Source organism: Varanus komodoensis, unplaced genomic scaffold (assembly GCF_004798865.1).
Source record: "Varanus komodoensis strain SLA01 unplaced genomic scaffold, ASM479886v1 scaffold5, whole genome shotgun sequence".
Lineage (NCBI taxonomy): Eukaryota > Metazoa > Chordata > Lepidosauria > Squamata > Varanidae > Varanus > Varanus komodoensis.
In genome coordinates this window covers 28,680,971-28,699,200 of record NW_025336087.1, presented here as the reverse complement: position 1 = coordinate 28,699,200, position 18,230 = coordinate 28,680,971, and the positions used below count along the sequence as shown (strand labels likewise).

Below are 18,230 nucleotides of genomic sequence, written 5' to 3'. Positions count from 1 at the left end.
AATTATTTGTTTTTAGGGATTATTAATTGGTCTTAAAATATTTAGTGACAGAAACAGAGTTTTCTTCTGCTGGTGGTTGCATCCCATGGGAAGAATTCTACTGGCATAAAGAAAGGAAGGCTATTTTTCCCAATTGTTCTCCTTTTTCAAGGGGAGGGAAATCATCAAATCACCAGTGTTCTACCGAAGAAAGAAGCCCTTCCAACCCCATATAGCTTTGAAAACAAAACCATCAGAATCTAAGGACTGTAAGTATTGAGAAGCAATCATAGCAAATAAAAACTAAACATCCCGAATTAACTTAGGAAAAGAATTGGACAGCAATTTTGACAATTCCATTTATTAAATTACCATTGCCTGAAAAGGCATTTTTCCTGCAAAATACCTTCCAATTATTTTAAATTAAAGCAAAAATCTGCTGGTAAAGGAACATTCAGACATGATTGTAGAGCTGCTGACATATATTATAGATGCTGCAATACTAAATTGGCACACTAGGAAGATTAATCCCCACTGTTCAAAACAACTTCTGAGTAAACATGTTTAAGATGGGGCTGCAGGTATAGCCACATGAAATACCTTTTGTAAGCATGTTCTACAAATACCCTATGATTTATTGCATACATTTTTCCAGAATTTAAGATTTCGAATACTTTTTTTTTTTTGCAGAAAATAATCAGGTTTTAGTAAAGCATTATCATACTATAGACAGTGTAAAACTAAAAACAGTAGTTATGGGAACATTCTGCTAGTATTTAAAATTTTCATCTAAAGGAACGGTGTTGAAAATAGGATATTTATTGCATAAAATTATTCATTTATCTTCTCCCACCTATATATTACCCATTTTGCAACAAGTCATATTTAATTGTTCTATACAAAAACTGAAGTAGGGAAACGATTGAGAGAGCCTCCAAATTTGTAAAATTATAAAGATACCATCTTTAAAACTGGAAGTGTGGCTAAATACACTTAGTAAAAACATGGCACTGGTCATATTAATAAGGTACAAAAATGTATGAACATAAAAGCCATTTTCCACGTATTAAAATGTTTATCACTTTTAAAGCAAATAACCTTTCTATCAGTAAAGCAAAAATAAAAAAATAAAAGAGCTCAGGGTTAAAGGAATCACAATGGACTGCAATTTACAGTGCAATCCTATGCACCTCCATGCAGAAGCAAATCCCACTGGATTCAATAGAACTTACTCTTGGTTAAGTATGTACAGGATTGCAGCCTGAACTGGTTTGAATTGTAAACAGTAGTTTTGTTTAGCAAAGTGGTCCTTTTAAACCCACATGGCTTTAAGAACTTCATGTGAAATACTTGATGCAGAAATAGGTATTTTTTGAAGAAGCTACTCGTTAACAAATACCTGCAACATGAGCATGGACGCTGAATTAATACAGCAGCATTTTAAAAATATAGGCACATGATTCTCAATGCACTGTTTGCTACAATACATGTGGCAAGGCAGCTTTTGTGTCCCTTTAAACTGCTGTGTACGTTGCCGTTTCACCAACAGCAGATGACGTTTACAGTATTCTTTATTCTTCCACTGTTCTATGACACAATTTTACTACATTCAAATCGTCAATAGCATTCAATCATCAGCACAAATTTGGTGCAGGAGTGTCACCATCATTGAGTGTCACCATCAATGTCAAATAAAAGATATGTTTTCATGTATTAATTCTCTACCCCATTCCCCAGCAACATTGCATGAACACCAAAAGAGTAACAAGACGTATCAAAAAAATAAGGCACATTTATTTTGATATGGTTATATTGAAATAGAAAAAACATTTCAGAGAGCATTAGTATCCAAATATTCTGTAAAAAATCTTGTATTCTTGAAATTATAGACTTGACTTTCATTACTTTATATGATGGAACAATTGCACATATCCCAATGTGTCAAGTAACAAAACGGTAGGTTTTGATCTTTTGAATCTAGAATTATAGAATTAAGTTCTGCAGTTCAAGATGACAGGACAGAATGATTAAAATCTTCCACACTTCTCAAAGGCTCTTGGATTTCACTCTACCTCTAGAGTGGGATAAATGCAGGCTCCATGTGGAACAAATTGAAACCATCATCCATAGAAGTCTTTCTAAGTATTTGGACAATAGCTTTGCCAGAGCATATTCAGGTTTAATTCCAATTGTATTTGGGATTTTAACAATATACAGTTACTTAAGAACCACCTACAGTTCAGAAAACCAATTTAGAATCAATGTTCCCTCCCTTTCAAACACAAACCCATAAACTGAGAAACCATAAAGTAACATTTAAACCTGAGATTCACTTTGTTGATGAGAAGTGATACCCTTTGTTTCTCCCCGTCTTGTAGTTACTTATACTGATGTTGGCATTTTATTAGAAAATAAGAAAGTTGCTTGCATCATGGCTTTTTATGGTCTTGGAGATCAAATAAATTTGAGAATGAATGTTATTGTCACAGTATCCAAAAGTTGGAATAAGAATGTGCTTTTTATTGCACACCAGTCTTTGAGAAGACAAAAAGTTGGAGTTCAAATTCCAGGTTTCATCTCAAATGAATTCTGTATGTATTTATTTCCATAGGACTCATATTGATCTCACTTATATTTCTGGCATCTGGAGGTGAATGCATCAAAGATAAGGATGTAGGTATAAGACTTTCCACATGAAACTTGTTAAAGAGTTTATGCACCTTTAGCTGAAAAATGATAAAAAGACAAGATAATTACTTCTCACATACAATCTGATATTTCACTCTTTCATGAAGCTGTTCTAACACAAGTCTTGCAAACTGAATTATGGGGAATCCTGCTGTTCTTCAGCATCAGGGATTCTTCCCTGAGAAGACTGAAAGTGGTGGATAGCTTGCCGAGCACTACTCATCTTTGCTGGAAACTGTGGGACAGTGCAGGATGCATTCTCTGGCACACTCGATTTACACAGTGTGAAGAGAGTAAATAACCCAGTTCAGAGTCTTGTATGACTACAGTGCATAAGCTAAACCATAAAATATGTGCCAAACTGAGTGCAACTTATGGGTGTTCATTGACATGCCATATGAGGCCACGTCAGCGATCATGTCTACACCCATACCCACAGAGAGAGCGAGAGAGAGAGCGAGAGAGCATAGCAATGAGTCAAAGGTATCAAATATTGTTATAAACCTTCAATCTATGTCACAGTGAGTTTTCTAAATGAACAAATAATAAAAACAAGGTTTGCATTAACACTGTGAAAAACATGAAAGTAAATGTGAATGCTTGCTCACTATTTTATGTCATTTTGCCAGGTCCAAATAAATGTACTGCCTGAAAGTGGATTTTGACATTGGAAAGTGGATTATGGACCAACACCTGCACCACTTCCTTTGCTTTGTTGTTTTGTTATATGCTGATTGATGGAGATCCTGTGGATGAACGCTCTCCCAAATGTTCTATCCTTTACAGTGCTGTCCAGCTCTTGTAAACTCAAGGCTGTGGCTTCCTTTATGGAATTAATCATTCTCATAGTTGCTCTTCCTTTTCTGTTTCTGCCATTGACTTTGTCTTCTCCAGTGATGTGTCTCAAGTATGACAGCTTCAGTGTTTTCAGTTTTGCTTCCAGGAAACATTCTGGCTTGATTTGATCTAGAACACAGTTACTCATCTTTCAACTGGTCCAGGATATTCCAAGTTCTCCTCCAGTGCTATGTTTCAAATGCATCAATTTTCTTCCCGTCAGCTTTCTTCACTTTCCAGTTTTTGTATACATAGAAATCAGGAATATAATAGCATGGGTAATCTTGGCCTTAGTGTCCAATGAAACTTGATCTTTGCTAGACTGAGCTATCCTTCTCAGGCTCAGTCTTTGAATTTCTTGGTTACAGACCCCCACTGAATTGATGAAAGTCAGTTTCATTATGTCAGTTTCTTTGCTGTTGACACGAAAGTTGTGTAATTCTTCTGCAGTCATGATTTTGCTTTTTAATATTCAGTACTTTTGCACTGTCTTCTTTCATCAGGAGTCAATTTAAATCTTTGCTGCTTTCTGCCAGTAAATTATTGATGGATCTTCTACCAATTTTGACTTCTTCCTCTGATCCTAATCCAACTTCCCTTATGTTCCACATAGAGAATGAACAGATGTGGAGATGAAACAGTGATATGTGAGGAATCTCTTCGGGGGTAAGAATCTGTTGGTTTCCCTGGGCTTGGGCTTCCCAGATTCTGACCTGCCTTACAGCACCCCGAGTCCAAGTTCCCAGTGAGGGAGCCATGTATTCACAGGGTATTTGCCCGGAATCAAGGCTCATGTGCTGCTCCAGCAGCATCCCGCTTCCACGGCACTTGGAACAGCCCAGACAGCTGCTACACATGACATGGAAGAGGGACACTGGTAGTGGCTCCATTCCCTGAGAGCCCCACATGAGCACTAGCAGCATTCCTCTTCTGTGCCATGTGTAGCGGTCATTTGGGCTACTGCACCTGCTGCAGGAGAATGTTGGTCATGCAGAGCCCCATGCAACCACTAGCAGCACCCCTCTCCCACACCACCTGAAAATGAACAGAGCTGTTTGTGCTGATGCACCAGACACACCTGATGCAGAAAAAGTTGCCAATTCTGCAACATTCATTCTGCAAGTATTCATGGCTTGGCTAAGTTGGCAAGACCAGGCCAAGCACAAGAGAAAGTCCACAAATACTAGAGGGATGGATTCCACTAGGGTTCCTCCCAATCCTAAGATAAAATACACCTTTGTCTGATTTCTCTGCCTACAGGAAATAATTCTGTTTCTTCATATTCTAATAGTCCTAACAGTAGGTTCTTGTCCACAGTACATAAGGACAATCAAGAGCTGGGGCACATTCATTTTGTTCAGATTCATCCATAGATTGTGTAGATCATCTTATTCTTTGGTGCACTCCATTGGTCAATGAAGATTTGAAATAAGATCTTGAGTGCCTTTTTCTTTTCAGAAACCAGCCTGAATGTCAAAAACCTTTCACTCCATATAGCAAAAATCCTTTGTTGCTACACCTTCACAGTATCACTTTGCTTACATGGGAAATGTAATAGTCCTAGAGTTGCTGCATTCCTTAGTATCTCATTTTGTGGGGGCTGCAATGTATATTGCAGGTTTCCAATCTGTGTTTTCCATATTTGTTGGCATACTTGTCAGGACTTGGACCAATTTAGACTGCAGCTTGAAACAGTTCAACTGGTACCCTTTCTACTCCGTGTACCTCATTCCTATGTTGTTTCAGAACTACTTTCACTCTTATTTCTAATACTGCAGGTTCTCCCTCATACGATTTCTCTTCTGAGCAGTGTCATGCTTTCACTGTTGTTCTTCCACACATTCCTGCTTCAGAATAATTTGAAAGTATGATCCCTTGTTGGTTTTCAGTATTCCTAGTCTAGGTCTGAATTTCCCTTTGACTTCATGGATCTCCTGGCAGAGTCCTACTCCACCCCAATGTTGTTTTCTTCTATTTCTTTGCACTGGCCATTTGTAATAGTGCCTTTTGTCTCTATGTGATAGTGGCCTGAAAAGTTGCATTCAGGATTTGACCCTATTTCTGCCACCTTTTGCTTCTCACCTGTCCTTAGCAACTACGAGTGCTTCTTCTGTCTTCCACCTAGGCCTACAAGATTTTTTTTTTTTTTCATTCTTCTCTAATCATGTCTCTGGTTTCAGTCCACAGTCTTTCTGGATAATGCTCAGTTGAGTTCATTAAAGAAAATCTATTCTTTATATGGATTTTAAATTCCTCAGGAATGTTATTAAAGTTTCCTTTTGTCAGTATGCTTCTCTGAGTGATCTTTCTCAGCTTTACTCAGATTTTTGATATTAAAGCTAAAGGTATCACATTTCATGTTGTAGTAGCAAGAATATCCAGACAAGACGGAGGTCCTGTTGGTAGGCGGTTCCGGCTTCGGAGAAGGTGAATTGAACCTTGTCCTGAACAGGGTTGCACTCCCTCCTAGGGATAAGGTCCGCAGCTTGGGAGTGCTCCTCGACCCGGAGCTTTCACTCGAAGCTCAGGTAACAGCAGCGGCGAGGAGCGCTTTCCTCCAGCTTCGGCTGATTCATCAGCTGCGCCCCTATCTGGAGTACGACAGCCTCGCAACAGTGACTCATGCACTGGTGACTTCCCGTCTTGACTTCTGTAACGCGCTCTACGTGGGGCTACCCTTGAAGACGGTCCGGATACTTCAATTGGTTCAAAATAGAGCTGCCAGGCTGCTGACGGGAACTGGACGTTATGCTCACATGACTCCAGTTCTCCGTCAGCTTCACTGGCTTCCCATTGAAGTCCAGGCCCAATTCAAGGTGTTGGTAATGACCTATAAAGCCCTAAACGGCTTGGGTCCTGGTTACCTGAAGGAGCGCTTACGTCCATATATGCCCAGCCGCCCCCTGAGATCAGCGGGAGAGGCCCTCCTCCGGGAGCCCTCAGTGAAGGAAATTAGGAGGGTGGCTACTCGGAGGAGGGCTTTCTCAGTGGTGGCGCCTAAGTTATGGAATGTGCTCCCCAGAGAGGTCCGCCTGGCGCCGTCGTTATTTGTTTTTCGGCACCAGGCGAAGACCTTTTTATTTAAGCGGCATTTTAAATGTTAATATTATTGAATTTTATTTGGCCAGGGTGGCTTATTTTATTTTACTGTATATATTTTAATTGTTATTGTTTTAATGTATTTTGTATTTTATTTGATGTTGTAAGCCGCCCCGAGGCCTCGGCAAGGGGCGGCATAGAAATGTTTTAATAAATAAATAAATAAATAAATAAATAAATAAATAAATAAATAAATAAATAAATAAAATATCAAGTCTCCTTCAGCTGCTTCCAGATACGTAGTCTATTTGATTTCTGTATTGGCCATCTGGTGATCCCCATATGCACAGTTGTTTGATTGGTTGCCTGAAAGATGTATTTTCGATAAACTGATGGTTGGCTTCACAGAAGTCAGTGTGTCAGTCTTCTGTTTCATTTCTGACCCTTAGGCCAAATTCTCCCATAACACTAGGTTCTACTTTGTTTCCTGCCTCTGCATTCCACACACCTAAGATTATCAGCATGTCTTGCTTTGGTGTGTCATCCATTTCCTCTTGGACACTTGCATGAAAGTTTTCGATTCCTTCTCGTTGAGCATCTGTTGATGATGCATAAACTTGAACAACGGCTACGTTGAAAGATTTTCTGAGACTGATTGCTATTATTCAGTTCAATTTTGCATTATAGCCTTTCATTCAAGAGTGAGATGCTAAAACTGAAATATTATTTTCTATCACCTGAAGACAAACATTCAGAGCTACATTTCTTCTAGTCATGTGATACAATAATGTCTATCCAAATTGGCCTCATTGACCATTTCACCTAGGTTATCTAAAATTATTCTCCAGTTAATATAAAAACTGTCATGTTTCTCTTTACTTTTGTATCTACCATCAAATAAAGTTGTTTATTTTTTCCTCTCGCTTAAGGTAGAAGCCATATTTAGGTAACCATTGCATTTTACATTTCTACAAACAAGGAATTTGACATTATAAATGGCTATCTGCTTTGTGCTTGCAGCTGATTTTGAAGAAGCAATAGCCAAAATATGATGATCACAGTGTTAGAGAATCAGAAACAAAGAAACTAGTAAAATAAAGTCGTGAGAATGGAAACAAATGTCATTAAAATTCTATGAAAAAATAACCATTATCCCTTCATTAAATGACCTATTGCCAGCATGAGCCTAAATGTTGAACATGTTCTTCCTGTCCCACTTCCTTTTCCTCTATAGCTTCCCAATTCTCTACAGCCCAAGTAGAAGCATGTTAAGATAAGCTCCAACATTTAAAAATAAGAATGCAATCCTGTGAGTTGCCCCCTTGTTAGACAGAAGTCTCCAAATTCAGAGGCTTCAGTGGGACCAATACCATGCCAGGCTACCGATGCAGAATGGGAGAGAGACGAAGGCGATTTACACTCCTCTGGGCTGTCTATACTCGAAGGAGGCCTCTGAGACTGCCTAAAGCAAGTGCTGCAGCTGGAAAGGCCACAGGATTTTTCACAGCCTGGGCTGGGCTCTGCTCTGCTCTTCCCTCACCTCCCTCCTTTCAGACATCTCTGAAGTAGTTCTGCAATCTTGGAAAGCAGCTGGAGTAGTCAATTCTGTCACAGCTATGGAGGATCAGATGCTGGAGCCCCCCTCCAACATTCTATGGTGTCTGTGGCTTCAAAGGGTGGGCTTTGCAGAATTCCATGATCCCTGGGATGCTCGCCTGAGAGCATAGGATTGCTCTCTAAATGTCCAACATTCACTCAAGGGAGCTTCTACCATGTGTTTCCCAAAAGAAGATGGCAAACTTCTTTTAAAACTGAAGAAACTTTCTGAAGTAGATGTTATGCATGGGGTTAAAAGCAGGGGTTAAAAAACACCCACTTATTTTTCAACCACCTTATATACTAGGTTAAAATATTACAGAATACCTTTCCCTGAGTTGTAGAGCACAGAAGACCCAGGTCTGTGTTTGTGATCCTACAGTCAAAACCCTTCCTGTGAACAATCAGGGCTGCTTCTTCAGAGGGCCCTGAATCAGCCTAGGGAAAAGAAAATAGGATTTGTGTGACAGAAATTAACAGATGTAGGGGATGAACAACAAACCATTGAATTCTGACTGCCAGAATTTCATTAGGGATTCTGAAGTGGCTGGTTTCTAAGCATCATGTATTGCTAAGTACTATGTTAAAAACAGCACCTGTGTGAAGGGCTAAGGTGCTGTATGCTGTAATTCTACTACTGGCTCCAACAATTTATAAGTGTAATTATATTTAAGTTTAATGCTTCACATTGGTATGTGTTATCTAAAAATAATCTTTTATCCAAAATAGACTATAGACTAATATTCTAAAACAGCACAAAAAGATGAAGAAAAAACCCTTCATATACTATTGGATTCACTTGGCAGAAATGCCAAAAATAGAGCCAAAAAATTTATCAGATGAAACTAAAATATCCTCTTCAATAACCAGAACAGAAAATTCAATTTAATTCAGCAAAAGGAAACGTGCAAATTTTTCATTCAAGGACTACAACTTGCAATAAATTAGCACACAAAGGGCGTGTGGTGGGTTCCGTTAACAAACATAGCAGCAGTTCCTGATTGTCAAAAAAATTCTGTCACTCAGTTGGGAAAGCAGTGGTTTATATACCTACAGAGAAATTTCTTTGGAGACTGCATGCTCTCCTGCTGCAGTGAATAGCAGTGCTGGATCAGATGAAATGTACATCTAGCCCAGCCTTTTGTTTCCCACAGTGGTCAACCAAGTGCCCATGGGAAGCACACAAGGAGGTAAAACCATTCCCCGGGTGCCACTGCTCTCTCACAATTGACACCCAGTGGCATATTAGCTATTATTACAGTATTTTGATTGCATAATTTCATTAATGTTATTACTAATATTTTATTGCAATGGCCACCCAGAGAGCATTATGCTAACGGACTACTTTTATGCAAATTTACTTAGCAGCAGCAGCAGCAGCAGGAGCTCTAGAACTAGTGGTTCCACAGAGCCATTACCCTTCAAACCACTGATAGACTTGTCCTCCATGTCTTGACTTTAAAGGCCAATTACGCTATTGGCAGGCACCACAGCTTGTAGCAAGGGGATGTCCCCAGCATTAAACTATGGACTGCTACTCATCTATCCCTCTGACTGAACCACTTTGTTCCTCACTGTCCATAAAGCAGTAGACAGTGGAAGACAATTTGCTTTATAAAATATTAACATTTTAAAGGCTGTCCACTATCTCCCTATCCTGCTTGGTGCACTTATTTAGAGCTGTGAACAGGAATATGACAATATTTTGAAAGCGGAAAGTCAGGTTACTTACCTGTAACTGTCATTCTTCGAGTGGTCATCTGTGCAGTCACACATAATGGGTACTGCGACTGGGTACTGTCGCAGTACTGTGCGAGAGCATGTTGCCGGCCAGAACACCCAAGCTGCAATGGTTTTTGGCGGGAACTCCGCACCCCTCCTCCCTGGTGCTATATAAGGCGGAGCACCCACCATTTTCCTCAGTCTCTGGAGTCTCTGGAGACCGGTAGATCGCCCCCTAGCGGAGCGTACCACTCATCAGAGAAGTCGATAGAAAGAAAGACTACTATCCCATCCCTCGACACTGAGTGGGGCTGGAGGGCAGGTTGTGTGACTGCACAGATGACCACTCGAAGAACAACAGTTACAGGTAAGTAACCTGACTTTCTTCTTTGTGGTCTCTGTGCATCACACATAATGGATGATTAACAAGCTTCACTCACCGGAGGTGGGTCGGTGTCGTCAGTGAAGGATAGATGATAGGACGGCCCGTCCAAAGGAGCAGTCCTGCCTGGCCCGGACATCAAACCTGTACTGTTTGGTAAAGGTACAGGGAGTTGCCATGTAGCCGCTTTACAGATATCCAGCAGTGGAATGCCCGACAAGAAGGCTGACAAGGCTGCCTTGGCCCTGTACAGGAAGGTCCATTTTCACCAGTTTATAAGCCAGTTCAATAGTCTGGACTATCCATTTTGATAGTCTCTGTGCAGAAAGAGGTGCACCTTTATCAGGGTCGGAGTATCTGACGAACAGGCATTTAGTCTTTCTGAAGCTTTCTGTACGTGACCGATAGAAAGCTAAGCATCGGCACACATCAAGGGAGTGAGGAGATTTCTCTATTGGTGTGGACGGGGATGGGAAGAATACTGGAAGCACAATGACCTGGTTGATGTGGAACAGTGTGGCCACCTTGGGAAGGAACGCTGGGTTGATACGGAGCACTACTTTCTCTTTATGGAAATTAAGATATGGTGGATCCATGCGGAGAGCAGATAGTTCACTTGCCCTTCTCGCTGAAGTTCTGGCGACCAAGAAGGCTACTTTCCAAGATAGCAGTCTCAGGTCTGTCATCGCGAGAGGTTCGAAGGGAGCTCTAGTGAGTGCATGGAGGACTACAGACAGACTCCAAGTTGGTACCAATGGTTGGATTGGAGGGTGGCGATTTTGCAGCCCCTTAAAGAATCGACGGATGAGTGCATGGGAGAACATGGATGAATCCAAAAGGGAACCATGGAAGTGTGATATAGCTGCAATATAGATTTAATTGATGTAGGTTTAAGTCCCAATTGATGTAGAGAAAGCAGAAAGTGGAGGATATTATCAATGGAAGCTAATTCTGGGGTAAAATGATTCACTTCTGCAAACGCAGTAAAGCATTTCCATTTTGCCTCATACGATTGGCGAGTGGACGGTCAAAGGGCGGATTGTAAGATAAAGTCGATCTCTCGCCGTGATGTAGCGTCGGAAGATAATCGGGCAGGTTCTCTCAGTACCGACTGACGTTCTGGTGTCAGGACCGAGGAGTTCTGTGGAAGCACGTTGGGGTCGACCGTGACAGCTAGTGCCGGAGCCACGTGGTAAGGTTGAGAGTATTGAGGTCGAGGTGAAGGATTGTCCCCTTCCCCTGCATAATCAGGTGAGGAATTCGTGGCAGACGACAGAACATGTGTCTTGACAGCCTGAGAGCGGTCGAGAACCAGGGCTGGTGAGGCCACCAAGGAGTAATGAGAATCAGGTGCGCCCAGTCCCGAGCAGCTTTCTCCAGAGTGCGAGTGATCAACGGGATTGGTGGATAGGTGTACAGGAATGAATTCGACCAACTCACCATTAATGCGTCCCCTAATGAGTTCGGACCCGTTCCCTCCCTGGAACAGTAGGTCATGCACTTCGAATTCGACGCTGTCGCGAACAGATCTACAGTCAGGGTACCCCACCGGGTAAAAAGGTCTCTGCACACTTGATCATCCAGTTCCCACTTGTGGGTCGACAACATCTTCCTGCTCAGGGTGTCTGCCTCCTGGTTGTGAATCCCCGCAAGATGGATTGCCGTTAGCGAAATCCCCCTGGGGATACACCAGTCCCAGATCTGCATGGATAGCTGAGCTAACGGTATCCATTTTGTACCGCCTTGTTTGTTCAGGTAAAATACGGTAACTGTGTTCTCAGAGGCTACCTGTACTGATCGGTTTTGAAGCATGGGTTTGAAAGATCGTAGTGCTTTGAACACTGCCAGTAGCTCGAGGAAGTTGATGTGATTTACTCTCTCATGTGCTTGCCAGATGCCTTGTGTTCGTAGGTTAGAGAAGTGTGCTCCCCATCCCATATGGGACACATCTGTGTGGAGCAAAATGGAAGGCTGTTGCTGGTGAAATGGGACGCCGACCGTGAGACTGTCAGGGTCCATCCACCAAGTTAGCGTCTGGCGAACTGAAGTGGGCAGAAGAAGAAGCCGTCTTGACGAATCGTGGAGGGGCTGAAAAGCCACACTGAACCACAGCTGAAGTGGCCGCATTCGTAGTCTGGTATTGGGAACTATGACGATTGTGGATGCCATATGGCCCAACAGTTTTTGTATGAGTAATGCCTGAACCCGTCCGCTTCTTTGGACCCGACAGGCTATTGAGCAAAGTCTGTCCATACGGGTTCATGGTAAATATGCCCGGGCTCGAACCGAATTAAGTTGTGCTCCTATAAACTCGATGACCTGTGAAGGAGTGAGACAGGATTTCTAGGTATTAATAAGGAGTCCCAAGTCTTCCAGAAGAGCGCATGTGGTGTGAACATCTGCCACATGTCAGTCCCGAGAAGAAGAGACTATAAGCCAATCGTCCAAATATGGATAAATTTGGAGTTCTCATTGGCAAAGGTGAGCACATATCGGAGCCATGCATTTTGTGAATACTCTAGGGGCTGTGGCAAGTCCGAAAGGAAGTACATTATATTAAAAAATGTCGGGACTGACTGTGAATCGGAGAAACCTTCTAAAAAATGGGTGGATGCCGATATGAAAATAGGCATCCTTTAAGTCAATAAACGCAAACCAATCATCTCTCTCTAGCAGGGGAGAATGTTTTGTAGGGTGGTCATACGGAATTTTCTAGTCATGATAAAGGTGTTGACACCTCTTAGATCAAGCATGGGGCATGAGCCACCATCTTTCTTCGGTACCGTGAAATATCTTGAGTAGAAACCGCAAAGTCCATCAGAGTGCAAAATTTGGCAGATTGCTCCATTCTGGAGTAATTGAGATACTTCTTCTCTAAGAATTTTTGATGATGCGGTGTATGAGATCGGTTCCGAAGGAGGAACAACATCAAACTCGATTCTGTACCCAAATTCAACTATGGAAAGGACCCATTTATCAGATGTGATGGTCTCCCAAAGAGGGAGTTGGCTTTGTAGCCGGCCCCCGTAGGGAGGGGGGAGGGGTGTAGAAGGAGAGAGAAGATGGGTTCGCAGTGTCCGTCAACGTTGCCTCTTATCAACAGGCTGGCGATGGTGGCCCTGTTGATATTGAGCAGCTGGTTGCAAAAGGTTTCGCTGTTGCCACTGAGGAAACTGTTGCTGGCGTGGCTGGTACCCATGGTATGGCTGATATCTATGGTATCTAGGTTGCTGCCACTTACGACGGTTCGAGCCGGGGATTTCCATTTTCCTGGCAGTGGCTCGAGCATTATAGATATGCTCGAGCTTGTGGTCCATCCGATCATGGAAGAGGCCCGAACCGTCAAATGGCATTCCCTCGATCCTTTTCTTAGTCTCTTCTGGGAAGTTGCACGAACGTAACCAGGCATGCCTCCGGAGAGCAACCAAGCCCACTAGGGCGTGAGAATCGCAGTCAACATGATGACAGGCTTGGTGAGCTGCTGTATCGCCAGCTGCATCGCTGCTCGAAAAAAAAACATGGCGAGATCACGTTATTGTTCTGGGATGGATGAGGTAATCGAGTCCAGTCGCTGCATTACTGATACCTCGCCATCGTTGCCTCGTAATTTGAAATTCTCAAGCCCAGTCCCATTGCTGTGTAAATTTGCCTCACCATGAGGTCAATTTTCCGCCCTTCTCTATCCTTGGGGGCTGAGTGCTCTCTATTGTCCCGCCCTTGATATGATTTGACAACAATCGAATTGGGCTTTGGATGTTGCAGAAGGAAGGGAATGTCCTGTTCTCTGAGCTTGTACATGGACTCGTACCTCCGCGAGGTCAACTGAGGTTGGTCGGGGAAGGTCCATGTCTCTTCCATAGCCTCCCACAAAGTCGTAATCAACGGAATGGTAATTGCCAATGACTGTTCTTTGCAGACAATGTCACAGAAGTTGTCCTTATTTGTGTTGGGTTGATGCTCAACCTCTATCTCCAAAGCTCTTGTCAGTCGGCCCATGAGCTCCCCAAAGGTAGTGTAGGACTCCTCTGGTGACCCAAGTCCCTGGGTGGAGATGACTGCTACCGGAGATGTAGAACAGTCATCAGAGTCCTCTGATTCGGAATCATATGGAGAGGGCGGACTAGAGGATGAATGCGCCGGAGAAGGAGGATGGCGGGAGTTCATCGGGGCCGAGGTAGATGGAGCCCTCTCTCTGGATTGTCGGGACCATCATCCCTAGGCATGTTACAGCCGAACGGAGGTGGCCCCCAGTATTGAGGCTGAGATGCCTCTGGTCCTTCACACGGCATCGGAATCCATGACCTAGTGGACTGTCCCGATGAACGCTGTTGTCTGTTGGGTTCGATCACCATAGTCCTCTTGGAAGCCTCAGGAGAGGATGGCATTGGGGTCAGTGAACGGGCCAGTTGGCATGGCAAGGACCTCGGGGGGGAATCACGAATCTCCCCGTCGGACATCAACCCGTGAACGACTGGTTCGGGTGGATGTAGCATAATCGGGTCCACAGGCTCAACCCTCTGTGGGGATCCCGGCGGTGTGACTTGCATCATTTCTCTCGGCGTCGGTGCTGAGGCTGTCGGGACCGAAGGTGCCGTCGGGACCAGTAAGACGGTCGGGTCCGAGTCCCTTCGCGGTTCCGGAGTGGATCTGCGCTTCTTAGTAGCCTTGCCCGAATTGTCCTTTTTGGCCTTTTTCAGGACCAACGGATCTCCATGAATGGAACGCTTCCGCTTCTCCTTTTGTTTGCGCAAGGAGTGGGAGGAGCGAGAGATCTCCTCGGAAGCCACTCCCCCGGATGGTCAAGGGGAGGTTACCATGGAAGGCCCAGCTCAACACAGATTGAGGGGCAAGCTCATTAGAGGCCTGCAAGGCTTGATCCTAGAGGATCTTTCTCAGCCTGTTCACTCGATTTTTCCTGGCCTGTTTGGTAAAGGCCAAGCAATGTCTGCCTTTATCTGTGCGATGCCCTTCTCCTAAACAAAGGAGGCAGAGCTCGTGAGGATCTGCCAGGGACATTTTAGCCCCACATTTCGAACACTTTCAAAACGCCGCACACTGACCCATCGCCGAAGGGATAGCAACGTAAAGAGAAGAAAGAGAAGAAATATACTATTTATATAAATATATATATATATAGAACAGAAAGAGGAAAGAATTAACTGGAAACAAGGAGAAGTAACTTGGATTCAACTGGGTAAGAAAAATGATTTAGAACAAGCAGATACGAGAAGACAAGGTAATGGCTCGAGGCAATGCGATTAGCGGTCGAAAGAAGACTGAGGAAAATGGCGGTGCTCCGCCTTATATAGCACCAGGGGGGAGGGGTGCGGAATTCCCGCCAAAAACCGTTGCAGCTTGGGTGTTCTGGCCGGCAACAGGCTCTGCACAGGTACAGTACCTGTACTGTACCTGTGCACAGAGCCTGTTGCACAGAGACCACGAAGAAGAACTACCCCTCTCTTACTTTATGGAGAAAAAGAAACTACACTGGATGGCAAGCAGGACAGGGAGGGTGGTAGTTTGGAAAGGTTCTCTGGTTCCTCTTAGTTACTGAAAAACAAGTGGTTTGCTGTTTGGTTTAAAGCTAAGTTAGGATATTAATGCTACTAACACACAAACTGAGTATTTTGCAATTTGAGAGTATTTTAAATATGTTACAGTTTATCATCACAGTAACATGCATCATTAGTGAAAGAAATTCACATTTTTGTTGCTGGTTCAAAACTGGTAGTTTGTGGTTTATAAGATATATTTATCACTCCCTACTTCAGTAGACTCACATAATGAAAACCTATTTACATAACAAATTAATTTCCATAAGTAAATGCTGTTTGCGTTGTGGAAAAAGGTAGACCACATCTGTAAAACTATATTCATAAGAGGATGCAGCTAAATTGCAAAGTACTATTTGAGAGTTACAATCCCATCGGTTTCAAATACAAGATTATACAAAACTCAAGCTCCTATTTCCCCATGTGACTATACCATGCCAGTACTCCACTGCTCTTTGACACCAACTGGACACCAAGATGACAAAAATGTATCAGATTTTGTGTGTTTAGGAGCAAATGATGCTAAATGAATACTCAATTCTCTCTGGCAACACATTCTAGAAATTCTATAAAGAGCATTTCCAGAAATAAACAACAATTGAAGTATATCTGAAAGGAGCCCTACAGCAGTATTTCTTTCAACTTACCATTGACTGTATTGTCCTTAGGTTAACCAGATGCATATCACAGGGCATGGATGAAACTAGTGGTGAAAAGGTGCTCAAAAGAGGTGGGACACCAGTGTCTGCAGAGGTAACCATTGGAATCACAGGATGATTTATGAAAGATGACGTTATGTGACTAAGCAGAGAAAGATAACTGACTGAAGCCTTTTCTTCTTCCTATCAAAAATACAAGGCAGTCGTGAACTATTTGCAGATTTGGTGTGCTGAACATATCTGCATCTATTTTTATTGATATATGAACCTGGGGGATAAAACTAATAGTCTATAAATCATTACCTGCACCCAGCTGTCATAATAATAGTCACAGATTTCTGGTGTGTGAAAACTAATAGAGATGTTAGTTAACCTTTCTCCCACTCTTTTTACTCTAGCGGCTTTCTGCCTTTTTCAACCATATAATGCTCATCTAAGAACAGAGAAGAGGAGAGATGCTGACTATACTTTAAAGTTAGCACGGATTCAAAAAATGCAGTGCCAATGTTTTGTCTGTTTGCTTTATTAACAAAAGGAGGCATAAGCACCAGCCAAAAGAAATTTTTGCACAATTGGGATGCACACAGTTTGACCTATTAGACCGTGCCCTGGTGCATGCATCACTTCTGCTTTTACTGTCTGTGTCTCTCTCACACATGTGCATATGAATTTTTGGATGCCTTGGCTCAACATGTTCAGGTGGATGCATGTGTGGGGAATATTCATACATCAACATGTAAAAATTAAATGCTTACTATATGCAAACTGCAAAAGACTAAGTATTAAGGATTTAGGAATGCTTAGCTGATCACTGGGAGCCTGAATGCAAACCACAAAGGAACATGTTCCCCACTGCAGTGGAGAGCCTTTGCATCCTTCTGTCAAGCTGGTCCCTGCTGAATGAGTACACCATATGCCCTCTGATCTCCCAAAATGAGGTACCATCTCATGATTTACTGGATTATGTGTTTTGGTTTTGTGTATTATTTAGCTAAGTGACCTAATACACCTCAGTCATGCCTGACAAGCATTGTAATTCCTATCACTTTAGACTTCACTGGCATCCCAATATAACACCATGCAACTGCATCATGGACCAGGGTAATGTTTAGCTTCATCATATCAGTTAAGGCTCTGGAAAATGAAGGCATTTCAATCAATATTGCTGGGATTGTACACTCATTTCTCAAGCTCACTGTGCAAATGTGTATATCCGTATGACTTTTCAATCAATAGCAGATAAATTCATGATGCAAAAATCCTTCTGGAGCATTTCACTTTCAGGAAGGCGAATGCATTATCCTCACTGCCAGCCAGCATTTCATTCCACCACTGATCAGTTGGAATAGAGGAAAATTGGCCTGTCACACTGTCACAGTTCCTTTCCCTGTCATTCTCCTCCCCCTTCCACAGGCAGAAGGGAGAATGAACCCATAAGGTCAAGTGCATAACAAAGGCTCCATGTGCTTCCCTAAATACAAAAGACTTGCAGTGACCTCACATTCCTACAACTTTTCAAGCTCCCAGCAGTCTGTAGCAGACCTTAGTTGCCATATTCCTTCTCCCCCACAAAGTTTAAGAATGAAACTGCCAAAATGAAATTCATGAGCCAATTTCACACTGCGCAATTTTGTCTGAACAAATCCTGGAAGCTTCCAGAATGCTGCAGAATCTGTATTTATGTGTGCCCTGTATAGCTTGCTTTTGCATTGCTTCACCTTTATGCCTCATAAAAGACATATATACACTGTGTATCCACAGGTGTCAGAACCACTA

General features: G+C 42.7%; 1 protein-coding gene across 1 annotated transcript in view; it reads right to left on the bottom strand.

The window, feature by feature from the left end:
- Positions 1–324: 324 nt before the first annotated feature.
- MAN2A1 (mannosidase alpha class 2A member 1) overlaps positions 325–18,230 on the bottom strand; it is a 74,382-nt gene continuing 56,476 nt past the window's right edge. Inside the window, exons 20-22 of the mRNA XM_044445734.1 lie at positions 16,443–16,637; positions 8,467–8,577; positions 325–2,705 (exon numbers count right to left, since the gene is read on the bottom strand). Coding sequence (XP_044301669.1) covers positions 2,553–2,705; positions 8,467–8,577; positions 16,443–16,637 — 459 coding nt within the window. The 3' untranslated portion in view covers positions 325–2,552. The remainder of the gene's footprint in view (positions 2,706–8,466; positions 8,578–16,442; positions 16,638–18,230) is intronic.